Source organism: Ambystoma mexicanum, chromosome 1p, assembly GCF_040938575.1.
Source record: "Ambystoma mexicanum isolate Mex_15411 chromosome 1p, UKY_AmexF1_1, whole genome shotgun sequence".
Lineage (NCBI taxonomy): Eukaryota > Metazoa > Chordata > Amphibia > Caudata > Ambystomatidae > Ambystoma > Ambystoma mexicanum.
Genome location: NC_090921.1, coordinates 142,933,809 through 142,959,890, shown reverse-complemented (window position 1 = coordinate 142,959,890; position 26,082 = coordinate 142,933,809). Strand labels below are relative to the sequence as shown.

General features: G+C 44.7%; 1 protein-coding gene across 2 annotated transcripts in view; it reads left to right on the top strand.

Moving 5' to 3' along the window:
* Window positions 1-1,393: 1,393 nt before the first annotated feature.
* LOC138567210 (alpha-2,8-sialyltransferase 8F-like) overlaps window positions 1,394-26,082 on the top strand; it is a 364,915-nt gene continuing 340,226 nt past the window's right edge. Inside the window, exon 1 of one of the 2 annotated variants that reach the window (XM_069645190.1) lies at window positions 1,394-1,825. In XM_069645190.1, the coding sequence (XP_069501291.1) occupies window positions 1,686-1,825 (140 nt within the window). In that variant the 5' untranslated portion in view covers window positions 1,394-1,685. The remainder of the gene's footprint in view (window positions 1,826-26,082) is intronic. The other variant, XM_069645198.1, reaches the window with a different exon arrangement.

Below are 26,082 nucleotides of genomic sequence, written 5' to 3'. Positions count from 1 at the left end.
TCTCATCTTGTTTCTGTGTTCTGTTCCCTCTACCGCATCAAATGTTTTTTTATCCCTTGATTGTGTGTTGTAATTTGTAAAAATAAATTCAAAAAATGTTGACATTGTTTGTGTTGGTAAAAAATGTATATCAAAAAAACATTTTTATGTAAAAAATAAAATATAAATGTTTTGAAATATTCAACAGTGTCTCACGTATGCTTCATGGCAGAGAAATGTGGAAGAAATTTGTTTGGCTAATCACTCAACATAATATGGACAGAGAGAGGGGTAATCCGTTTTTCTGTTTGTGCTTATAGTATGATTACTTCATTTTGCGCAAAGCAAACGTGTATATTCCTATATGGGAATACTGACATATATTGGTACAATCAGTCTGAAAAAAGTTTTATGCAGGCATATATTGTGGGCCGTGGTATCATGAAAATGCAATGGCAAATTCTCCGGTGCACTGTAGGCGTCTTGCATCAATTGGATTTTTTCATGAGTTACACATTTTTTTGTAATTTTTTTAATGGTTTATTTAAACCTTTAAAAAAACTAAATCACACTCATTCACATAATTATCACTCCTTCACATCTCAAGTTTCCACCAAGTTCATGGAGAGTCATTCTGAGCCGCGTCATGTGTCCACTGACTCCATGGCAGGACCAGACTGCAATCCTTCGCGTCATGTTTAAGGATGACTTTTTCCTACTCAAGTTTATGTTCTAGCAGACTTTTTTTAGTTCCTCGAGAAATGTTATCAATGAGAACATGAGTTTGCGATTGGCTCCATTGAACATTAAAGCCCACCACTCATCCGCACAAAGGGTCTGCTGTTTCAAAATGACAGGGCCAAGAGTACGGGATCACACATTTTTGCAATTCAAGTGTACTGTAAAATGCTCAATTTTAACGCATTGTTAAAAAAAGTTGTCATGGGGAGACATTGCCTGCCCTCCAACCCCATTGGTTGGTTCGGTTGGGCTCACTCGCTAGGTCGTTCTGGCATATTTGTGGAAAATATGTAAGACCCTCAATTAAAGAATTCTCACTCTCGACTGCTTTTGGCTACTGTGTGGGCAGAGTTTGGGGCATAAAATTGTCTCGGGGACCAATGAAAAAGGGACCCCCTGTTGCAAATAGCAATTCATTCCATTTGTGACAGGCTGTTTAAGTAGCACCCAAAATGTAATTCAAATTGTGCAATTTAAAGAATATTTATTCGGCAACAATGGACAAAGCTACTAGCGGCATAGTGAAGTAACTCATTAAATTGTCCTACTTTGACCAAAAAAAACCGGTCCCAGACCCGCATTTTTGGTTCGGGCATTGCCCTATTGCCCGAGGCTGCGTGTGGGTGGGTGAACCGAGCCCAACGGAGGCACGGATAAGCCGGAGGGAGGCGTCTTAAACGCTCCACATCAGCCTGAAGAAAGGAGCGGCTGGCAGGTGTCCGCTTTGACGGGGAATGTAAGAACGGGTTGGCTGCTGCTGTCCGCCACGCCTGGCCTTTACGGAAGCGAGCCGAGGTCAGTTTAGAGCCCGCCTTTGCGCCTTGCCCTCGCTCCCCTGCAGGCCCAGGTGGCCATCTCGGAGCAAAGGGCACGACAGCATCCAGGCTGTGGCGCGCTGCCTTTCTTTACGCACCCGCACCGGCGTCGCCACACACACACAGCGGGCATCCTTCTCATACAACACAATGAAAACGTGGCTGAAGTACTTCTCCCTCCTCCTGCTGGGCAGTGCCGCTCTCGCCGTCTACTATGTTAAGTATACGGGGGGCATGAACGCCAAAGCGCAAGAGATGAGAGAGTGGACCCCGGAGTTCAGGACTGTGAGGTACTGCACATTGTACACTGCTCGACCTGATTTTTTAAATGTGTTTTATAATTCGGTATGGTTTGTTGATGATGTGTCTTTTATAGGCCTTTTGGGGGAGGGGGCGCCAGATCTTTGATCTCAGCCGTTGACAGAGGAGAGCGCCTACCTGATGCCACATATAGAACCTACTGGCACCTCTCTCTCCAGGCACCCTTCCCAAGGCAACTAGAATGGCTTCGAGCCACTTGGGTGGCGGATTTCGGGGTTGTGTCTTCGGTGCTGTTGAATGAAAGGCAGCTTCCCCAGGCCCTGTGCAAAGAAAGAGGCGCAGTACCCCCTAATGTGCATAAGCATTGCCCCCACCGGACGTGGCGTCACAGCGAGCGACGTCAGTCTTTGGTAGTCGATGACATCATAGGAAGTTCCATTGCAAGTAGTTTGAGGGGTTTGAAGAGACTCGTGTGCAATATCTAAACGGCCATGTTATTATTATATGTAGAGCAATATTCCGAGTAGGCATTTTTTTTTTAGAGAGTGTGGAGCCTACTACAGGGAGAACAGAAGCACGTCCGGGCCTTATAATTTTGGAAGATAAAGCGCAGTGAGATTACATAATTTGTGCAGGATCACAGAATGGTGAAGCTGGGATTTGAGTACAGTCTGCAACGTAGGCACTCGTCTAGATATCATCTCAGAATACTCTGTTTCATAGAGGTGACTTGAAACAGCAAAAAATCATAATACATCCCCATGAGAAATATCCTATTAGACATGTGGTAAGTGAAGAGTGTGCGTGTAGATGTATTTTTCACAATCTTGAATAGATGTGTAAAAGGACCCAAAATGTCCTCTGGATTTGGGAAATATACTTCAAAGACTTGGAAAAAAGATACTTTGTAATAAGGGCTCCTGTGTTTAGTCATTGGCACAAGCATGCAAGCTTGTTATTTTACATTATTTGAAGGAAATGTTTCTCAAAACTCCCCTTTTGCGTGTTTCTAATAAGCACACAGTGTGCAAATAAGGGGAACGGGGTAAACCTGTATTTCATGTGATTAATTTTAATTGTTTCAAGATGATGCACAAACCTGGATGGCTAAATAAAGCTTTCTGCAGACTTTCAGAAGCAAATGCACCCGTCTGTGCTTATCACCCAAACGTTAACAATTCAATAAGGTCAATATTGTGCCAGTGTTAAAGATTGCAACTGGGGACGGGGAAAGCAAGCAATAACAGCAACACAGGAAATAGAGAATCCCCCATCCCCACGAAGAACTTGAGGGAACGGTCATCTAAATCAGTTGATAGATTAATATTCAGGCTCATTATGAGAATGGTGGTGCGGTAAAAAATGGCAGTGACTTGGCAGTAATTCTATTCCCGTGCATTACTGCACTGCCGTTCTCCAGGCTTGGCTGTGAGGTGGGGGATTTTACACCAGCAAAAAGCTGGATGGACATCCACCACTTTACTGCCAAAATCGTTAGATTGACCGTCGGCGGTAATTCTGCCGAAATCCCCATGCAGCCCTATGCACTCTGAAAAAATTGGGATTTACACCGCATACCACCACCTGTAATCCTGCAGAAAATCTGGGACCAAGTGGCGGTAATGGTAAATCTGTTTTGTGGTATTTCAGCATTTTTACCACCGAAATACTGACACACTTGTCATGAGGACGATTGCCTAAAAACAAAACCTCCATGCTTTTCTGAAATAAGGAAAAAGTCAACGGTAATCCATACTATTACAATCCGCAATAAACTAAAGACACATATGAAAAACTTGAGAAAGAGAAGCCTCTAAACCCAAAATGCAGGTAGACCTATATTAAAGCAAGGTGTTCCTGTCACTAACGGAAGGGCAGCTTGAAGAATAAAAGGTGGACATCTTCTTGGATACAGAGGGCCTCATTACAACTCTGGCGGTAGCCGTGCCGGTAAAAACAGCAGGCTGCTGCCGGAGTTGTGTATTTTTTCCAGCGCCTGGCAATGGGGAATCACTAGGGCATTACAGCCCCAGGCGTCAGAAAAAGGTGCTCCCCATTCCCATGGGAATGGGAATGGGAAAGACGGTAGCACCGCCATCATTCATAATGGTGCCGGTGCTACCGTCAAAGTCTGCGAGTGGGTGTATCTCCACCCGCCAGGTCAGACCTGGCGGGCGGAAGGGCATCCAGCCCGCAAGCTTGTACTTTGGTGGTCCGGTAACAACGGTGCCGGTAGGCTTACCGGCACCGTTGTTACCGTACCAGCAGGGTTGTAATGAGGCCCAGAGTCTGGAACTATCAGAGCTAAGAGTGAGAGACATTGGACCTCATTATGACTTTGCTGATATCCTGTCTGTAAATCCGCCAGGATACCAGCAAATGGTAATACCGTTATCGGCACTCAGTCCGGCGATATTACTGCCGGATTATGAGTGCTGGCAACGGTTCTTAATCCCAATTTCATGGAGTCCCATTAGACTCCATGGGGGTATTTGCCAATATTACCACTACCGGTAATATCGCTGCTGGTAATACCAGCGATTTCTGCCGGTAATGGGCCTGACTTACCTCTAAGCTGGCGGGAAATCAGGCACCTCACTGGCAAACTTGTAGATGGCCGATGCTGTAACGTGTAGGCATATGTAAATACTGAAACGTTATTACCGCACCGGCCAATTTATAATGAGCCCTATTGGCTTCAGATGGGCTTTATGGAACAGTCTGCTTGGGTCATAGGGAGTGGAGGCAGACATTACTTCCTACTCATTTGACCAGAAGCTTTTGGTACCACACAGTTCCCGTCTTCACTTCAAGCTGCGGCATAGCATCCCCACTTAAAGAGAAGAACGCTGACATGTACACAGTGCAGAATGTGCACTTTGAATCAAGGTAGTATGCAGTGCAACCCAGAAAAGTGACGTTTTGAATCATTCATGACCACTGGCATTGCTGTGAACATCATCAGTGAGGCGCAGCATGGGGCTCTATGCCAGTGGTTATGACTAATTCAAGACATTCCATGCATCACTCCTCATTGTTGCACAAGTGAACGTATGGGCCATGAGCCTGATGTGCCCCAAGCTACAACTCACTGGTTATGCCCAATCAGGTTCGAAACATGCCAGGGGCTGCCTCTGGTCTTGTGTAGAGGGGACAATACCTAGCATTTTGGTTTGAGACCCTTTTGGGGTTCAGTTCGAGTATTTTTCACATGTGAATGTTCCCCTTCTATAGTGGCCTGAGGTTTGGCCAGAGTAATGCCCGTGGTAATGCTTCATTCAAAAACCTTCTTTCAATTGTACTCGTCATTGAACTTAGATAAGTGCAGGAAAGAAAGCGACGGGCTGATTTCTGAGAGCTTTTACGAATAGTTATTGAGAGCAATTAACTCTGGGCACAAAGTGAGCAAACATGTACATTGTCCTGTTGTGCAGGGACGCGCGCGTAGATTGGCACGCGGCTCATTACATGTATCTGGCTGGAATGGAGGAAACAACTTGACGAAGGTGTTTTAAAATACTGTGTACACCCACATACCTGTCCACTGTCAAAAGATAAATTGAAAGGAGTTGCCTGGCACGCAGTCAGGAAATTTTCTGTCTTTTAGTGACAACTTTGGCATGGTCAATGATTTTTATATTTGCATATCTTCCCCTTTTGGGTTGACCCCCCCCCCCAGGTGCATTTATTTTGTTCTGGGAACACTGGTTTACATTTTTAGGGTAATAGTTCTTTGGGGCCTCAACCTTTGCTCTGGCATCTGCGTTTTTCTTATTGCAGAAAATCTCTCCTTCTGTGAAGTGCTGGAAGGCATTTCCTATGTACCTTTTGGGGGCACTGTGTAGCCCATGTGCCCAGCAGTGCAGGGGATGTCATCCGCTCTTTATGACATATGTTATATTCCTGTGCAGAACAAACCATTTTCAATGGAGTCCTGTGGGGACACTTTGTGCCCCATTTGTTTTGACAGAAGTAATACTTTCGTCTCGTTCTATGCTTCCCAGCATGACGCGCTGCCTTTTTAGCTTCAATAATGGATTTAGGTGGACCAGATACTCAAAATGGCTACTCGGTGTGGGTTTAGTCTTGTTCAAGATGACCTGGCATATTTGGCCATCCATTTGCCTTCACAGGTGGGAGATGCTCTTCTTCCTTTGTGCACATTCACATGGTGTTCCCTGGAAAGCCTGAGAGGAATGACCTGTGAGTGTTTAGTGTTGGGAGATTACCCTTTCTACACCTTCTACTCTCATCTTCCTTCATGGAGCGTAGCGGATCTCAGTAGCCGCAAAGTCTTTCCTCACTGTCTATTACCACGCCGTATCAAAAAGGCTGGGATTTAGGCACAGCGTGGCAGAGTGCAGTGAGAGTTTGGTGTTGGGAGATTACACTTGCTACACCTTCTACTCTCCTCTTCCTCATTGGCGCATAGCGAATCTCAGAAGCTGCAAAGTCGTTCCTCACTGTCTATTACCACGCTGTATCGAAAAGGCTCAGCTTAAGCGATAGGACACAGATAGACGGGGAGCAGTGGAAAGGCTGCAGCCTCCGCTCTGTGGCTGTGACGTCATAATTTGGTTCAATTATTTGTTTATCCGTGCGAGTGACTGCAGGCAAATAGCCTATGAGCTTGACACGGTAAGACAGCGAGTAGTTGAAAGGTTGCTGCTTCTCCCCGGCTGATGCGATTACTAATTGCCTCATCTACTGACACATTTCATTGTTTTACACCCTGCCAGTAACGGTGGGCTAATACCCTTTGAGCTCGGCACAGAGTGAGAGAAGAAACTTTGAAGCTTTACCTAGTGTGCTTAATTGGTCACCAAATTCAGCTCAGGCAACTCTGTTGTAGCAACCAGCCTGTTTGAAGCCCGCTTGAGTGACTAAGGGCGTTTAGCTTTTGAGCGCAAAGTGGGTGATAAACATGTGTTTCCCTGATTTTGCTTAATATCGAAAATTGCGTTCGTGCCCTGGTAAATTGGGTCATTAGGATACAAGTATGCCACCTATAGCCAGGAAACAACAACCACCTGCTTACAAAGAACTCCTGTTGCCTATAAAAATTCCATTTGCCGTACGTTGAGTAGAGAAGCTGAGGGCCAAATATATACTTTTGAGAGTGATGCTAAAACACAATTGAGAATGCATGCACTTATAACAGAGGATGACTTGGTTAACTCGATTTCCAGTAGTCTAAGAATTAATGATCAAGTTTTAAGCTCCGCCTATAAAGAACAGGGGTTAGGCACTGATAGAATCAGTAAATTACGACCTGATAAGTCTACGGTAGAAGGGAGGGGGAAATTTGGTACCAAAAATGTAAAATCCCAGGCGCAGCTAAATTTAAATGCTGAGGCTGACCCTAAAAATACAGACAAATAGGCAGTAGCACTGAGTGTAAGAGCTCAAGAAGGCTGGAGAATGGGGTATTGATGTTTCCAGGGGATATTACGGACCTCAGTATATTGGAGGGGGTAGGAATGTCTGCGGGTGATCTGGTGAGCACTAAGGCAGACATAGAAATTGAACCACTGTTGATTGCATACGGAGAGGTTCACTGTTCTAACCCCAGTGTTTCAATGGAAGACATAATACAGGAAGATAGTGATCTGCTAGCCGGCTCCCCTTCACAACTCCTGGATGCAATGGACCGTAGTGATATTGTGGCTGAAAGTGAAAAGACGGGTCCAAGGGCTTTACACCATAAATTGAAGGAGGCTGATGAGCAAATTAAGCTAACCTCACCATTGATATGGGCCTTGAATACAGTTCTCAGTGCTTGAGTAGAATTGTATGAAAACATAAAAGATGAAGCCAAAGCACATACCTAATCTTATGTGAGCTAAATGTTAAAATTGATATATTGAACGACCTAGTGATAAACCTGTCTAAAAAGGATTAGAGACCCATGAGAGACAAACAAATAGCTACTGAAGAGGTAGAAGGACAACAGGAGCCTTTTGGTCTTGTCCGAAGAGAAATAGCAACACGTCACCATGGACAACCCATCTTTAAAAGAAAATGACACAGAACGGTATCTGGCCAATCCATCGAATACTAATGCATCTAACACCATACCATGGAATTATAAGCAACGAAATGCCATTCCATCGAATGTCCATTTCGTTGAATATAATTTGATGGATCCATCGAAATTAGTAATATAAAACTGTGGGTTAGATTAGGGTTAGGGTCAGGGTTAGGGGTTAGGGTTGGGGCTAGGGTTAGATTAAGGTTTACATTAGGGTTATGGTTAGGGGTTAGGTGTTAGGAGTTAGGGTTGGAGCTAGAGTTAGATTAAAGGTTAGATTAGGGTTAGGGTTTGGGTTAAGGTGTGAGGTTAGGGTTGGAGCTAGGGTTAGATTAAGGGTTACATTAGGGTTAGGGTTACGGGTTAGGGTTGGGGCTAGGGTTAGATTAAGGTTTACATTAGGGTTAGAGTTTGGGTTAGTGTTAGGGCTAGGGTTAGATTGGGGTATGGGTTAGGGTAAGGGGGGTGGGTGTGGGGGGGCTGGGTGGGGCAATCGCCCCACCCCCAATATACAAAAAAACATTAAAACATTACACGGAGCTGGCCAGTGCAGCAATTTCAGCACTGGACAGCTCCATGTAACGTTTTAACATTACAAAAAATGCTATATTTTACATGGAAAAGTGCATTTCCATTGAAACCACTCCATTTATATTTTCGATGGACTGGTTTCGATGTAAAGGCACTTTTACTTGTAAAAGATGGACTGTCAACGCTTTTATAGTCGATGCATCTTTTTCGATGCATTGACTATAAACCACACAGAACAATTGCAGTAGAAATCCATAGAAGGTAGCACCACTGTTAAAAAAAAACTTTCTAATAGGCGCATAAGATATCAAAGAATGGGAGGAGGAATCAATTGCTTCTAGATTCCAGGAAATATCTTAGAGATGCGTTAAAAGAGAATGGTGCACATATAGTTCCTCGGGCCCAGGAATTAGGGGAACAGGAGTGTACAGTCCCTGGAAAGTATGATAACGATAACCAATTGGTAAAAGAAAGTCATACTTGCATTGATTTGACTAAAATTACTAAGCGGGTGAGTGTCCCTCTAGAAAGGTCAGATAAGCCAGGCATATGCAACATGTCCTGTCAAACATCGCAGAGGAAAGAACTTATTGCACCCAGTAACACGCCTTGTATAATTAAGCCTGTGGGTGTTAATAAGTCCAATTCTCGATCTAAGGGTGTTGAAGAAGCTGGGCATCAGTCAGAAGTAGAAAACAGAGATCAGACTATCCTGTCATGGGGAGAAAAGAAGAGAGGACAGAGAGCGTTGGGCAGCCATTTAAAAAAAAAACCTTGATAGTGAATACATCGAATATACCCAAAGAGAGTAATCCCCAAACGTCTAGTAAAATGATTAAACAGAAGGATAGAACTGGGGAGTGTCAGGGATGGTTAAATAAGAGGGGAGTCCAAGCTGCTCCCTCTGAGGCCCATTTAGCTAACAAAGGAGATCGTTTGAAGTACTTCTTTGGCATAAATGATTTGGTCACGCCAGCATGCGTGCAGAATCCTCCAAGGAAAAGCAACTCGAAGTCTGAGTGGGTTGACAAGAAAAATAGAGTGTTGAAGGAAGTAGACCCCAAGACATTTTAGTTATATATTGAACTTAGACTGAACATAAATATAAATTTAAATCTGAATCGTTCTAATATTAAATTTTAAAAAAATGTGTTACCAGCCTTAGAAAGAATATCATCAGAGCATATAAGTCTGTAGGATTTCCATATGAAACAACGTGAGATTTGGCAGAGATACATCTTAAATCCTAATTCGGGTTGAAATCGATATTGTAAGAAAGAGATAAACTACTAAATCTTGGGTGCATGGTGTACCAGGACAGAAAAGAAATTAAATAGTATTTTAAGAATACTGAGCAGTGGCAGGATTTCCAGTGGCAGGATGTGCAGTCTAATTCGCAAAAAGTAAGAGCGGCCGTATCACAGGCTCAAACCCTTCAGGAAAGACTTAGTAATCTGTCTATGTGGGAGATGCAGGGTAATTGGGCTTGTTGTTAGATTCCCGTAAACGTGAGTTAGCGAAGGAAATGTTTGGGGAAGGAGAGCTCTGACATGGGAAAACATAAGACTAGTAGTGTGGAATAGAGGCTTCAACAGCTTTATGAAGCATGAAAACAACAATCAGATATTTTCTACAAGTGATACTGTGATTTTACAAGAGACCTGGCTGCTGAATCAGATATGGTTAGATGGTTTCCAAATGATTCAACAATTGGCCCAAAAACATAAAATTGGTCGTTCGGCAGGCAGATTGTTATTTGCATTTAGAAACTATAAATTTCAGCCGATAAATGTTATCTCCAATAATATAACACGTCTTGTTTTACTTACATCCAACCCCCTTTACACAGGAACTCTATAAGGTTTTCCGGCATCACTAGTCCTGACAAAATAGACCGTCTGCTATGATTGATTAAAAAATGTGTATAACAAATTTTTATTCAAATAATTCGAACTGAATTTAAACATAAAACACTACCCTCACCTAACACAGTGTACTAAACACTAAAAAACAGTTACTAAAACATGAAATACAAAGTTCACTTATTTGCATGACACAAAAGATATCACATAACATAACACAAAAAAATCTCAATGTGTCTCTAAAACAACAACCATCCCAACATGTTTCTGTTCTTCACTGCCCAGTTCGGGCGAACATTCTTCAGGGGAATTTTTTTTTAAAAAAAGCATCCACTAATCTCTTCAACACCGTGCTGAAAGGGTAGATTCAAACTTCTATACAGGCAAAGGAAGGAAAGAACCTCCGAGCCTGTAAGAGTAAAAGGAAAAACTAATGAGTTCCAAAAAGAGGGAAAGGAAGTACTACAAAATGTAGAAAAAGAACATGGCATAGAGGTTATGCCACACTCACACGGGTCCCAACAGGGCACCCACAAATTTACCTTTAAATGGTGAAACTTCAAAGCGCGTCACAGGATGACAAATTCGCTGGTTTCTCGCCAAATGAGAGACCACTACTTCACAAAAGCGTCATAGTCCGCTAAAGTATCGCCACACCTAAATGAGACAGAACCAATACACAGAGACCACATGCTCTGTTATAACCAGAAAGGGGCTTCAAAATGCAATTACACATGAAAACAGGGCTCCAAATATCATAAAATAAATTACCTTCACAGATGTAGGGATCAAGACTGTAACAAGCAAAGCAGCAATCAACGTGTTTGCAAAGGAGAAATCCACACAGTAAAGCCGTAAAGTATCAATCTGGAAAACAATGGATGCATGGCAATGAACACCATATGTCTGGCATCACCCTTCAACATGTACCGATGGGAGTGCTTTTATTTCACCCTCGTGATTAAGACTAAGTGCCCGTACAATATATAGAATGCAGAAAAAACTTCCATGCTATCCATCCTACACAACGTGGGGAACCCATGGCAAAAGATAACCAAACTACCCCACGCGTACAGGAAGGGAATGTAACGGCAGTGGGAAAATTATCACACACAGAACCACAATGCTAATGACTCACCTGTACACTCAGAGGGATTAAATCACTCTAATGGCAGCTTCCAAACGCACACAGCCAACACTGAATTCAGTGAAACCAAAAACTGCTGCACACTAACAGTACGTCTATGGTCGTGCGGCAACACAAAGAAAGGACTACACTACTCAGTGTAGGAAGGAAAGTCCATCAAAAGGAAGGGCCATGTTGGAACGGACCCGGCAACATAGAAAAAGGACTACACTACTCAGTGTTGGAAAAAAAGTCCATCAAAGGGAAGGGCCATATTGGAACGGACCTGAAGCCTACTGGTGTAGAACAGATTAGTGGACACCACGAGCACTAAACAGGTGTTTTTTAAAACAATGATATGCTGGCACCAACACAATATGGTATATGCATCTCACACTGTCAAAAATCATACTTGGCTGACCAAATGCCAATCAATGCTTTCGTTGAGACCTAGCACATTACTCTGTAATTTAAAAATAATTTTTTGCTCTACATTCAATAATTTTCGATCCGTTTCAATTTTGGTATGTCCATGCATCTTTTTCAAAATCAGCCATGTGAAATAATTAAAACCATGTTTCTTTTCAATAAAGTGTTTGACAAGGGGAGCCTTGTTGTAAAGGCTCGGAATTTTGGCCAACATAGTGAAATACAAATCGGTGGATAAATTGATGAACATCATGATTGTAAATATATAACGGAATGAAAGCGTTGTAGAGATTGCTGAATTTGTTAATCATATGGTGGAGTGTTTAGCCAGTTGGAGATCGAGAGGGGAATCGCATGTGATAATGGCTGGTGTTCTTAATTTGAACAGTTTTATGGAGTCCAAAAATTAATTGAAGAATCACCAAGATTAGGAGTAATAGGAGATGGATGGATTTGCTGGAAGAGTGGGATTTGTTGGTCGCCAATGGGAATGTGGAAGGTAATTTAGCAAAAAGACCCACATGGAAAAGAGGCAACCAGTCTTCTTATATTGATTATCTAATATTATCTTGTTTAATGTTTAAGCGGTGTTATAGATTTGAGATTATAATAAGACATCTGAGGGATCACAATATACTTATGGCTTCATTGGAACTATATGCTAAACATCGAATCTCAGACTGTTATCAGAATCTTGCTGTTAGCAGTGGGAGAAATAGAATCAAAAAGATTAGTAGAAAGGGGGGTAATCTTACAAGAAAAGTAAAGGCTTATATAAATATGGGTTCTAAAGATGATATCCTGGCAAAATGTACTAGTAAAGGTGCTCCCGGGGCTAGTCAATGGAACCGAGGTGGGGTTTAGGCTCCCCCGCAAAGTTATCCCTGAGTTTACTGAGGGACTGGTGCGGTGGGCAACTCGCCAGATCAGCCATAGGCCCTAGGGTCCTCCTCAGGGCAGTTATGGGTTCGGCGCGTAGAGGGAAGAGGGATGGGGGAAGAGGGGCAGGGGGAGGGAACACACGAAGGGATAAGCCAGAGGCGAAAAGGAGACTTGAGAGACTAGGGAGGGGAAAGGGATAGAAAATGATGACTTTCAATATACTGGGGCTGAACACCCCAGTAAAAAGGAAAAAGATAGAACATCAACTTCAAAGGGGCAAGATCGATATTCTAATGCTACAAGAGACACACATAAGGGGGAAAGACAAGGGAAAACTCCACCTGAAAGGGTACAACCATATAATCCAACTTGCAAGAGAAAAAGGCTGGGGTGATCTTGGCATTTAACAATAACGTGAAAATTGAAGTACAGAATACGCAAACAGACAATTCAGGGAGATCGGTATTTGCAAATATACAACTCGAGGGGCAACCAATAACTCTAGCGTCCATATACACTCCCAATACGGGTCATAACGGCTTCCTGAGGGACACACTAGACAAGCTTGAGAAATTCGCCACAGTGGAGGTGGTAATGGGAGGCGTCTTTAACCTTGCTTGGCACCCTAACCTAGACAGATTGAGCTCCAAAAATTCTGGGACAGGGGGCTCCATCAAAAAAATTACATAGAAAAATAGAAACGCTGTCACTGGTGGATTTATGGAGGGGAGCATGGGTCAACAGAAGGGATACACACACTTTTCACATGTACATAATTCAATGCCCAGAATAGATTACATTTGGGCATCGGCGGGGCTCCTGGGGAAAATCCTGGGGAAAATCCAGAAGTTAGAATTAGGATCTATTTCAATATCAGACCATGCTCTGCTATGGGCTAAACTATCTTGAACTCCTAAGAGGCCGGGACTCTGGCGATGGAAACTTCTGACCGATATCCTACTCGACCAAGTATTGCGGAACACAATTAGATAAAAATCCATAAAATTCCCAAATATTTCAGAGTTAGAAAGGAAGATACTGGTATAGTGGAATACCTTACCCAAAATGACACAGAAGGGACTTAGACGGCTAGAGACAGTCAGTTGGAATCGGACCTAGAAGGGAAACCCTGGGAAATCCAGGCAGAAATAGTACAGAAGCCATCCACCAAGTTGAGGAAAGCACTACGACAAGTGCAAGGTCAGCTATATACTCTTTGTGCGAAACAGGCAGAAAAGCTCCTTTGAAACAGGCAGAAAAGCACCTTCTATACTTGAATCACAGGTACTACACAAAGGCAAACAAAGCTGATAAACTCCTAGCGAGACAGTTAAAAGCCAAACAAAACTTGCGTGAAGAGAATGGTAAATAACGGAGGGATCACTCAAACCCGAATAGAAGAGATAGGGAATACATTTAAGGAATTTTATCAAGCACTTTATGCATCAGAGAACCCCTCAGAGCTGGATCAGGAAGCATACTTAGGCTCCATAAAATTCCCAAATATTTCAGAGTTAGAAAGGAAGATACTGGATGAAGAAATTAAATTAGATGAGGTAAAAAAGGCCATTCTAGAACTAACCAGAAATAAAGCTCCAGTACCTGATGGGAATACAGCATTATTCCACAAGGAAAATATGGACATCTTAGCCCCAATTCTAACGGATCTCTTTAATACACTCAAAGAGGGAGGAAATATCACCCCCCTCAATGAACATGGCAAAGATCTCAGTGTTTCACAAACTAGGAAAAGATCCAGAACTCCCAGGCTGCCTGATTGCACTAATCAACCTAGGTGCAAAATTATAAACAAAGATCCTAGCTAACAGGTTAACGCAAGTGCTCCTGAAGCTAATACATCAGGATCAGTCAGGATAAATCCCTAATAGGCAAACACATGATAATATAAGAAGAATAATACACCTAGGGGAAAAGACAGGGATCTCCCAAACCCCAGCTAGCCTGCTATCGCTGGATGTCGAGAAGGCGTTTGACCGGGTGGAATGGTCACTCCTCTTCTGCATATTGAAAACGCATGGCATTTGGGGAATCCTTTATTAGAATGATCCAGGCCAACTACAATACCCCAGTGCCCGAATAGCAATAAATGGCGAGATTACAGACAAAGTGATCATCAGGCGAGGAATGAAACAAGGATGCCCCTTGTCCCCCCTCCTCTACGTAATCTTCTTAGAACCCCTATTAATTCGGATATGGGACTCGGAAGCCCTGAGAGGCATAGAAATGGCAGGAATCCAGCATAAGGCAGTGGCATATGCGGATGACATGCTGATGGTTCTGTCAGTCCATGAAAAGACACTCAATGCACTGTTGCATGAGATTGAAATGTTTGGAGCAATATCAGTGTAACGCTCACCTGATTCTCGCAGAGGCGCCGGTCTTGACTGGGCGACTACCGTATCTTCAAAGGTGATGTGTAGCACCCGGTTGGCTCTTTGGGCTGGACCTCTGTGCACTGTATGCCTGACGTGTAGAGTAAGATGTCTGCAGATAGAAAATATGGGGTTAATGAACTGGGGTTATTGGGGTGTCCCTATCTCTTTCCTCTTCTCCTCTCCTGTAGACCCCCAAAGGTTAACGCTCTCACCTTAGGTAAGTGAATGCCGAGCTCTCCATCTGCCTCGGGGCAGGATGCTGTAACCAGTTTCTTCACTGGATAGGTAGCGCAGGCCTCTTGACTTCAGAGGACTGCTGTCCGTCGTTTACTGCACGAACGGTAAGTTTCGAGTCATTCAAATGTCTTTAAAGTCTTTAGTAATGATGTCTCTTGTTTTGCAGGGTTCCGGCGATGGCGGATGACGGGCTGAAGTGAGTTGAAGATGGAGCCCGTGTGATGAATAGAAGCGCCTGGAAGCACGTAAGTAAGCGCTTGTTGCCTGCTTCACTATGCGCTCTAACTGTCTTTTTATACCCACTGGATTAGATGTGGAAAGGAGTAATGGCACGTGAGTATTAAAGTTCCCCAATGTCTTTAAACGCACCTTGTTTTGTCTTTCAGATGCGGGATGCAGCGCCGAAGGCCTCCGGAGCGTGCGAAGAGTTGGTAAACTTTTGTCTTTCAGATGCCGGAATGCAGTGTGAAGACCTCCGGAGCGCACGAAGAGTAGGTAAGCCTTTGCCTTTCAGATGCAGGAATGCTAACCTGTTCTTTCTTGTCTTTATAGGTGTTGCTGAAGACTGGATTCAGGATGGTAAGCCTGTGCCTTTCAGATGCCGGAATGCTAACCTGTTCTTTCTTGTCTTTATAGGTGTTGCTGAAGACTGGATTCAGGATGGTAAGCCTTTTTCCTTAGGCCCAGGACCGGATGCAGAAGACACGATGAGCGTTCTGCTGCAGAGGTTGCAGAATAACGCAAAGCAAGATTCATCCACCGGGTGTGGTTTAAATAGCCTCCTGTAGTGCTTAGGTATCTCCTTCCACAGCCACGCCTAAGTAAGAAAAGAGTTCCTGGTAAGAAAAGAGTTCCTGCCTTCCAGAAGAGTTCCAGTGTTCTGAATCTAGGGAGTGGCTCCAGCCCCACTTAACAGGAAAAGTAGTTCCAAACAGAAGAGGATCAGAGGCTCAACTGGCAGGCAAGTAAGCAGCATGGTCTGCTGAAGGTAAGTCCACCCAAGCATTATGAGCCCGGCGCTTCCAGCGCTGGGACTGGGCATATTTATGAGCCTGGTGCCACTGGCGCCAGGACTGGGTCCAAAAGGTCCCAATTGGGACTGGTTGGCACTCGGAACCTGGGTTATGGATCTGCTTCCAAGGGAGTTGGGAAAACCCTGACCTTTTGGAAGCAGAGATCATGACAGTACCCCCCCTCAAGGCCCCTCCCAAACCGGGCTTCTCCGGGGGTTTTGGCTTGTCAGGAAATGTTCCGTGAAATCTTTTGATTAGGCGAGGAGCGTGGACATATTCAGCAGGTTCCCAGGATCTCTCTTGGGGGCCGTAGCCTTTCCAGTCAATTAGGTAGAATAGTTTAGATTTGGAGATCTTGGAGTCCAGAATGCTTTTGACTTCAAACTCGAGTTCTCCATCCACTAGGATAGGTTTTGGAGATTTGGTTAGTCGGGTTTGAGGTTGCACGGGTTTTAATAGAGAGACGTGGAAGACCGGATGTATCTTCATGTGCGGGGGCAAGTCCAACTTGACCGCTACTGGGTTTACTATGGTAGTGATGGAATAGGGACCAAGGTATCTTGGGTTGAATGTGCGTGGCCCTTTTAGAGATAGATATTTGGTGGATAACCAGACTTGATCCCCTACTTGATAGTGAGGGGCTTCCTTCCGATGTTGATCTGCTCCTTTCTTGTATTGTTCTTTAGCCCTTTGAAGGTGAGAAACAGCTTCCTTAAAGGCTTGGGTGATTGTAGAATGCAGGTAGTCTACTGCTGGTGTTTCAAGATCTTGGAGGGGATCCAACTCCGAGGTTCGAGGGTGGCTGCCGTACAAAAGAAAAAACGGGGTTTTCCCAGTTCCCGAATGGATAGAGTTATTGTAGGCATACTCGGCTATCCAAAGGATATCTTTCCAAGTTTTTTCAGTTTGTTGCAGCATGCAGCGTAAATACTGTTCCAGAGTTTGATTGGTCCTCTCGGTTTGTCCGTCGGTCTGAGGGTGGTGACTGGTCGATAGTCTCACATCAATTTGAGCCGACCGACAGCAACTTCGCCAAAAATGAGAAATAAATTGACTACCTCGATCCGAAATTAGAACCGAAGGAAAACCGTGCAGTCGGACGATGTTTTCGAGAAATTCTCGGGCCAGAGTTGCTGCTGTTGGCAAGCCTTTGAGCGGAATGAAATGCGCCATCTTGGAGAATAAGTCCACGATTACTAGAATCGTATTGTATCCGGAGCATGGAGGTAGATCGGTGATGAAGTCCATAGAAAGCGTATGCCAAGGGCGAGGTGGGATGTCAATAGGGCGTAAGAGGCCTGCTGGTCTTTCCTTTTGACTCTTGTTTTGGGCGCATACTCCACAGGACATTATAAAGTCTCTGATATCTTTTTTCCAAGATGGCCACCAGAAGTAGCGCTTGATCTTTTCTGAGGTCTTGGCTATACCGGGATGACCTTCCATTAAAGAGTCGTGATAACAAGAGATTACTTTTTTCTGTAAATCTGTGCTGGGTAGGTATAATCGTTCTTGGAAATACAATAAGTTGTCCTTTACTGCAAAGTCCTTTCCCTGCAGATGCCAATTCTGTATGTCTGCTGGAGTTACAAGTTGCCTGGCTTTATCCTTAACTTCCTCTATGGATTCTGTGGCGATTACACCCAGAATTCTTTGTTCGGGAATGATTGGTACAGGTTTAGGGTTGACCAAGTGTTCTTCCACTCCCATCCGAGAAAGGGCATCGGCTTTACCGTTCTTTGTACCAGGTCGATAGGTAATTATGAAGTCAAACTCGGCAAAGAATAATGCCCAACGGAGTTGTCTAGAGGATTGGGCTTTTGCGGTCTTCAAATATTGCAGGTTTCGGTGATCCGTAATCACAGTAACGGTGTGTCGGGCCCCCAGCAGATAATGCCGCCAAGCCTTAAAGGCAGACTTGATAGCCAGAAGTTCCTTGTCAGTAATCGTGTAATTGATTTCAGGAGGCGAGAATTTGCGGGACCAAAATGCCACGGGATGCAACTGATTGGTTACCGGGTCCTTTTGTGATAGAACTGCCCCCATGGCAAGGCTTGAAGCATCAGTTTCCACGATGTAGGGGAGTTCGGGGCGAGGGTGTTTTAAGATTGGTGCAGAGATAAATTTAGTCTTCAAATCCTGGAAAGCTTGTTCCGCCTCGGTAGACCATTCAAAACGTTTGTTTTTCTTTAACAAGGCAGTGATGGGCTGGACTATTCGAGAGAATTCGGGGATAAACCTGCGGTAAAAGTTAGCGAAGCCTAACATGCTTTGCACACCTTTTACGGAGGATGGTGATGGCCATTTGAGAACTGCATCAACCTTCTTTGAATCCATACGCACTCCGCCAGGTGATAATATGAATCCCAAGAATTCAACTTCAGTCACGTTGAAAACACATTTTTCCAACTTAGCGAAAAGTTTGTGCTGACGCAATCTTTTGAGGACCATTTTCACGTGTTTCCGATGTTCAGATTCCGATGAAGAATAAACGAGGATGTCGTCAATGTAAACAACAACACATACATCTATGAGCTCTCTGAGGACATCGTTCATAAAATATTGAAAGGCGGCCGGGGCATTGCAAAGTCCGAAGGGCATGACCTGATATTCAAATAGCCCATACTTGGTGCGGAAGGCCGTCTTCCATTCATCGCCCTCTTTTACTCGTACCAAGTGGTAAGCTCCTCTAAGATCCAGCTTTGTATATATGCATGCTTTTCTGACTTGGTCCAGGAGTTCAGGGATCAAAGGTAACGGATATCTATTCTTAACGGTGATCTGGTTCAGGGAGCGATAATCGATACAAGTTCTAAGGTCTCCTTCCTTTTTTGGAACGAAGAACAAAGCTGAAGAAGCAGGGGACTTGGAAGGACGAATAAACCCATTTGCCAGGTATTGATCCAGGTATTGTCGAAGGTGAAGGTTCTCAGGCTCGGTGAGGGCATAAATTCTACTACAAGGAGGAGTAGATCCAGGTATCAGGTCTATCTGGCAGTCATAAGACCTATGAGGAGGTAGAGAGTTAGCCTGCTCCTTCCGGAAAACATCTTGGTATTCTAGGTATTCGGGAGGTAACTGGGGAGTCTCTGAAGAAATTGCGGCCAGTGCAACACCAGGTGGAGGGTGACAAGTAGAGACACATTCTGGAAACTGGACCGTTCTTGCTCGCCAATCGATCAGAGGATTGTGTTTCTCTAACCAAGGTATTCCTAGAATAATCTGAAACTGAGGGGCCTTGATCACATCGAACACGATCTTCTCATGGTGTCCATCTTGACTTACTAGCGTCACCTCTTGAGTGGTATGCGTTACTGGCCCGGAGGCTATCTCCGTACCATCCACCGTAGTAATGACGTCCTTTACAGCCTTGGGACAAAGAGTTAGATTCATCCTCAAAACCATTTCATGATCCACATAATTGCCGATGGCACCGCTGTCGACGTAAGCTTCAATTGCATGTAATCGATCCGGATTATCAGGGCTAATGAGGACCATAGGTATCACGAAATGCGAGGTCACGGAACTGGTTTTCACGCTCGGCAAGAGGACCTCTATTCTTGTCGGGCGAGGTCGTTTCCCTGCTCAGAGTTTGTAACTTTGGTAACTGCAGCTCCTACTGCCTTCTTGGCAGGTTTCACCGGACAGTCTCGAAGAAAGTGCCCTGAGTTTCCGCAATATAGGCATAATTGCAACTGTTTCCTCCTTTCCCGCTCCCTTTGTGTTAGAGGACCTTTCAGACCCCGTATTTGCATGGGTTCCCCGGAGTCTACTCCTTTGGAAGGAGTTGGCGGTTTGGAAAATACTCGAGCATCAAACTTGGAACGATCGGCCTTCCTGTTCTGCAGCCTGTGATCTATTTGAACGACCAAGTCTATATAATCCAAACAGTCTTGTGGGGGATTCACTACTTGGGCTAAAACGTCTTTGAGCTCTCCACGTAGACCTCTATAAAACAGCGTAATCCTTTTGTCCTCAGGCCATTGAGTTTCCACTATTAGTCTATTGAAAGATGCAATATAAGCCAAAAGGTCTTGATTACCCTGTCGCAACGAAAGAAGCTCATTGTCCAAGGCCTGCCCCTGTGAATGTCTTGCGAACAGTTTTTCCATACTAAGCTGAAAGGCTTGAAAATCATGGAGAACCGGATCATCTTGATTAACTAGAGGGATCGACCAGTCTGCCGCATTGCCACTAAGGTACGAAAGTACAAAAGCTACTTTTGCTTGATCAGTTGGAAAGGCTGCTGGCCGGCATAAGAAGTGCAACCGGCACTGATTGATAAATACTGCAAACCTCTTTGGGTCACCAGAAAATCGTTCGGGCGGAGCCAGAGGTACATTCCCAGGTAGGTTGATCTGCACTGGATTCATAGAGGATGTTGAAGGAAGATTTGCCCCTGATGCGGGTAACGGGGTCTGTCCGGCTTGTGACTGTAGCACTTGTCTAGCAAGATTGTCTGTTCTCTCCTTGGAAATAATTAGTTCCCTTCTTAGAGCATTCGTTTCCTGACGAGCTGCATGCACTTCTGCCCTTAGTTCCCCAAGTAACCGGGCTAGTGGGTCAGTATCCGAGGTTTCCATAGCGCCTGGGCGAGAGTTTTGCGGTAGGCTTTGCGTTCTGTAACGCTCACCTGATTCTCGCAGAGGCGCCGGTCTTGACTGGGCGACTACCGTATCTTCAAAGGTGATGTGTAGCACCCGGTTGGCTCTTTGGGCTGGACCTCTGTGCACTGTATGCCTGACGTGTAGAGTAAGATGTCTGCAGATAGAAAATATGGGGTTAATGAACTGGGGTTATTGGGGTGTCCCTATCTCTTTCCTCTTCTCCTCTCCTGTAGACCCCCCAAAGGTTAACGCTCTCACCTTAGGTAAGTGAATGCCGAGCTCTCCATCTGCCTCGGGGCAGGATGCTGTAACCAGTTTCTTCACTGGATAGGTAGCGCAGGCCTCTTGACTTCAGAGGACTGCTGTCCGTCGTTTACTGCACGAACGGTAAGTTTCGAGTCATTCAAATGTCTTTAAAGTCTTTAGTAATGATGTCTCTTGTTTTGCAGGGTTCCGGCGATGGCGGATGACGGGCTGAAGTGAGTTGAAGATGGAGCCCGTGTGATGAATAGAAGCGCCTGGAAGCACGTAAGTAAGCGCTTGTTGCCTGCTTCACTATGCGCTCTAACTGTCTTTTTATACCCACTGGATTAGATGTGGAAAGGAGTAATGGCACGTGAGTATTAAAGTTCCCCAATGTCTTTAAACGCACCTTGTTTTGTCTTTCAGATGCGGGATGCAGCGCCGAAGGCCTCCGGAGCGTGCGAAGAGTTGGTAAACTTTTGTCTTTCAGATGCCGGAATGCAGTGTGAAGACCTCCGGAGCGCACGAAGAGTAGGTAAGCCTTTGCCTTTCAGATGCAGGAATGCTAACCTGTTCTTTCTTGTCTTTATAGGTGTTGCTGAAGAATGGATTCAGGATGGTAAGCCTGTGCCTTTCAGATGCCGGAATGCTAACCTGTTCTTTCTTGTCTTTATAGGTGTTGCTGAAGACTGGATTCAGGATGGTAAGCCTTTTTCCTTAGGCCCAGGACCGGATGCAGAAGACACGATGAGCGTTCTGCTGCAGAGGTTGCAGAATAACGCAAAGCAAGATTCATCCACCGGGTGTGGTTTAAATAGCCTCCTGTAGTGCTTAGGTATCTCCTTCCACAGCCACGCCTAAGTAAGAAAAGAGTTCCTGGTAAGAAAAGAGTTCCTGCCTTCCAGAAGAGTTCCAGTGTTCTGAATCTAGGGAGTGGCTCCAGCCCCACTTAACAGGAAAAGTAGTTCCAAACAGAAGAGGATCAGAGGCTCAACTGGCAGGCAAGTAAGCAGCATGGTCTGCTGAAGGTATGTCCACCCAAGCATTATGAGCCCGGCGCTTCCAGCACTGGGACTGGGCATATTTATGAGCCTGGTGCCACTGGCGCCAGGACTGGGTCCAAAAGGTCCCAATTGGGACTGGTTGGCACTCGGAACCTGGGTTATGGATCTGCTTCCAAGGGAGTTGGGAAAACCCTGACCTTTTGGAAGCAGAGATCATGACAATCAGGCCTTAAGATTAATAGGCAGATGTCGGAAATGTTAGTACTAGTAGAGGATAGAGAAACGCTAAAAGGCCTAGCCTTCTCCCTACAACTGAGCGTAGCTGATAAAGGGATGACCTACCTCGGAATCACCCTAACGGATCGAGTGGACCGGCTCTACGGGGAGAATTTGCTGCAACTACTGGGGAGGATCAAACAAGACTTAGAGAGATGGAATCCTCGAGCGATCTCCTGGTGGGGCCGGATAACCTGGATAAAAATGACCATTCTCCCCACACTATTGTACTTCTTCCAAGCGATACCAATTAAAATCCCCAAATCTTAATTTAAAGCCTTGACCAAAGCAACCATGGCATACATTTGGAAAGAAAAACCACCCAGAGTAGCTAGAATGGTCCTCATGGCACCAACACAAATGGGAGGTCTAGCTGTGGATATTGAAGGAATGGGTCCCGGGCAACTCGCACAAGATATGGGCCTCCAAGGATAGAGCGGTGGTGGCCACCCCACTATCAGAAATGCTCTAGAAAGGGAAACACTCCAGACATCCAAACCTCCAAGTAAGTGAGGTAATGAAAGCGATATTGGAGGTCTGGGACGAGGCAAAAAGAGGAGGAACGCTAACACAAGACCCGGATCATTTCAAACCCATGTTCGGCAACCCAGACATCCCACCGGGGATGGTGTAGGGAGCATTCAGGAAATGGGAAGAAGCGGGTTGCATCAAAATAGCGGACATGTTTCACGAGCAGAAGGTTAGGTCGTATGAGGACTGTAAATCCCTGCTAGGTTTGACAAATACTGATAGATACAAATATGAACAACTCCGACACTGGTTGTCGACCCCGTACATACGCCAGGCGGCGACAAGGGAACTCACCCCCTTTGAATCTTTCCTAACAACCCATAAGGGTTCACTTTTTTTTGTCTCAGACACATACAAATTCCTAAACGGACACACTGAAGAATTCCAATGGAACTATATGAAGAAATGGGAAGAAATTTTGCAAGACACATTGGGAATACATATGGAGGGCTATCCCAGCTCAGAGAAATGTCGATAAAAATACTAGTCCAATGGCACTACACGCCAGAGAGGCGACACGCAATGTACCCCCAAACCTCGAATCGGTGCTGGCAAGGATGTGACCAAGTGGGGGACTGGAAACATATTTGGTGGGACTATCCCGAAATACAACAATTCTGGACAGATGTGAAAGCCCAGATGCAGGGGATGTTCCAAGACCTGGGAAGAGGGTCTGGCTGTGTGTATTATGGGACTCCAGGGGAAAGCTTTTGACGAAATCACAAAAATGAAACTTCATGGGTTTGGTGATTGCGGCATGGCTCGCAATTGTGCAAAAATTGAAGCAGAAAACCCCACCGACTATCATTGAATGGCTCCAGAGAGTGTGGGTGTTTACGGCGATGGAATGGATCATGTAGAAGCTCCAGAGTGACCAAGACAAGTTTAAGACTGGATGGGGAGAAATACTCACATATTCGCAAAGCGACTACATGGAACAATGGTACCCACATAAAATCAGAATCCTAGACCTGTTCGGCTCATGAACCTCAAGCACAAACTCAGGTTCCATGGCCTAGATCCTTCGAGGGAGAGGAGAGAGGGAGGGGGAGGTGGGGTTAGGGAAACTGTTTATGGTTATCACTGTCGAATATACTGCACCCCAATAAAAATATATAAAAAAATAAAAAGACTTCTCAACCTTTTTTCTGGTATTCCGTGCCATAATCCAAACCTAGTGGACAGTGGAGATTCATGTATCCGCCTGCCGGTGATACTAAATAGTGCAGCATATATTGTCTCCCAATATTGTACAAGAACTAGGCAGGTCCACAACATATGTACAGTGCCAGCATTTGTGTCCTGCATCTCAGGCATTGACCACTGTATTCTGGGTATATTATTTTTTGTTTAAGAGGCGTATAGTGTAACATATGTAGTATTTATTATTGGATCAGTTTTAGTTGCATGTTCATGGATACCTTTGTTGTGAATTTACACATTACAATCCACTGCGCGTGAGTGATAACGAGGCTTAACTCTGTGTTCCATTTTTCCCAGGACTGATCTTGTCCCCCGGGGGTCGTGATCAATATTTCCCTGTTTTGGGTGGTCAATATATGGCGGCACCCTCCAGAGTTGCCAATATATGATAACAGTTTGGTTGCCGGGGGGTTCCGTCTGGTAGTCTGGCCATTTATCTTGTATCGCTGCCCGCACTCTATAATAGTGTAGTACATCGGTCAACGTAACCTCATATTTATTTCTACAGCCTTTTAGTGACATGAATGTCTCCTCCAAAATTAGGTCCCCAATAACGCAATATCCCCAGGGATACCTAGGTTACTAAATCGCTGAGTCACTTGAAGAGGTTAAGTGAGGGAAGTTCCATAGTGGAAGCCAGCAATAGTATGGAGTCCTGATATTCAATCTAGTGAGAATGCGCCTCCACGCTTCCAACGTGCACAGCACAGTGTCAAATTGACAATCGTCTGTGTATATTCTGTTACGTATCTGTGTCCTCAGTTCTGCCCTGCTGGCTGCTTTACTTTCTAGTTTGACATGCTGTGGTTCTGCATCTGTGTAGTACTAGTAGGTATCATGTTGCAATTGGGCCGCCAAACAATACACTTCCATGTTGGGTCCATTAAACCCCCCAGTGTGTATGGTAGCGCCATCTTCATCCATTTTTTCTGTACCGCTCCGGCATGCCACAAGGACTGCGAAATGTTTCAGTGGAGATTCAAGAAAAATTGCTTCCCCGGCCAAGTTGGAACATTCACAAACGTGTCATCATTTTAGGCACCAATATCATTTTTATTAAAGCCTTTCTAATCGCCAGGGACATGGGTATACGGGACCAGTCAGACATTTTAGCATCTGCATATTTTTGCAGGGCAGTATAGTTATCTACCATAAGGGTATCCTTAGTTCTAGACACTGTCACCCCTAAGTATTTCAACTTGCCCGGGGACCATTTTATGGGGAGTATTGTCTTTTAGGGGAAATATTTCTGACTTGCTGAAATTCACAGTGAATGCATAATATGTGCCAATCTGGGCTTTATCATGCATTATTGGGTCCAAGTTGTGTTGTGGGTCTATAACATATAGTATTACGTCTTCAGCGTATAGTGATATGAGTTCCGGGATGCCTATTATTCGTATGCCTCTATTTCGGTGTTGGGAGCGGATCAGATCCACCATGGGTTCTATTGCCAGAGAGAACAGCAGTGCTGACAGGGGGCAACCCTGTTGAGTGCTTCTACCAAATTCAAATGGGGCACATTGAGTAACATTTGTAAGGACAGCTGCCATAGGGTTTGTGTTTAATAGTCTAATATAACTTATGACGGTGTCTCCCAGACCACATTTCTCAAGGACAGCAAACAAGAAAGGCCACAAGACCATGTCGAACGCTTTTTGGGCGTCTGTGGCTACAGCCACTGCATTTGCCTCCGGGGAGATACGTGCCATAAAGTTAAATAGTTGCCTTAAATCAAGAGACGTTTTTCGGCCAGGGATAAAACTTGCCTGATCATGATGTATCAGAGGGGGCATTAGAGGGAGCAGTCTATTGGCTAGGGCTTTAGCATACATTTTGGTGTCTATGTTCATTAATGATAATGGCCTATAAGAGCTGCATTTGTCGTTTGTTTAACTTGTTTTGAGCAAGACTATCA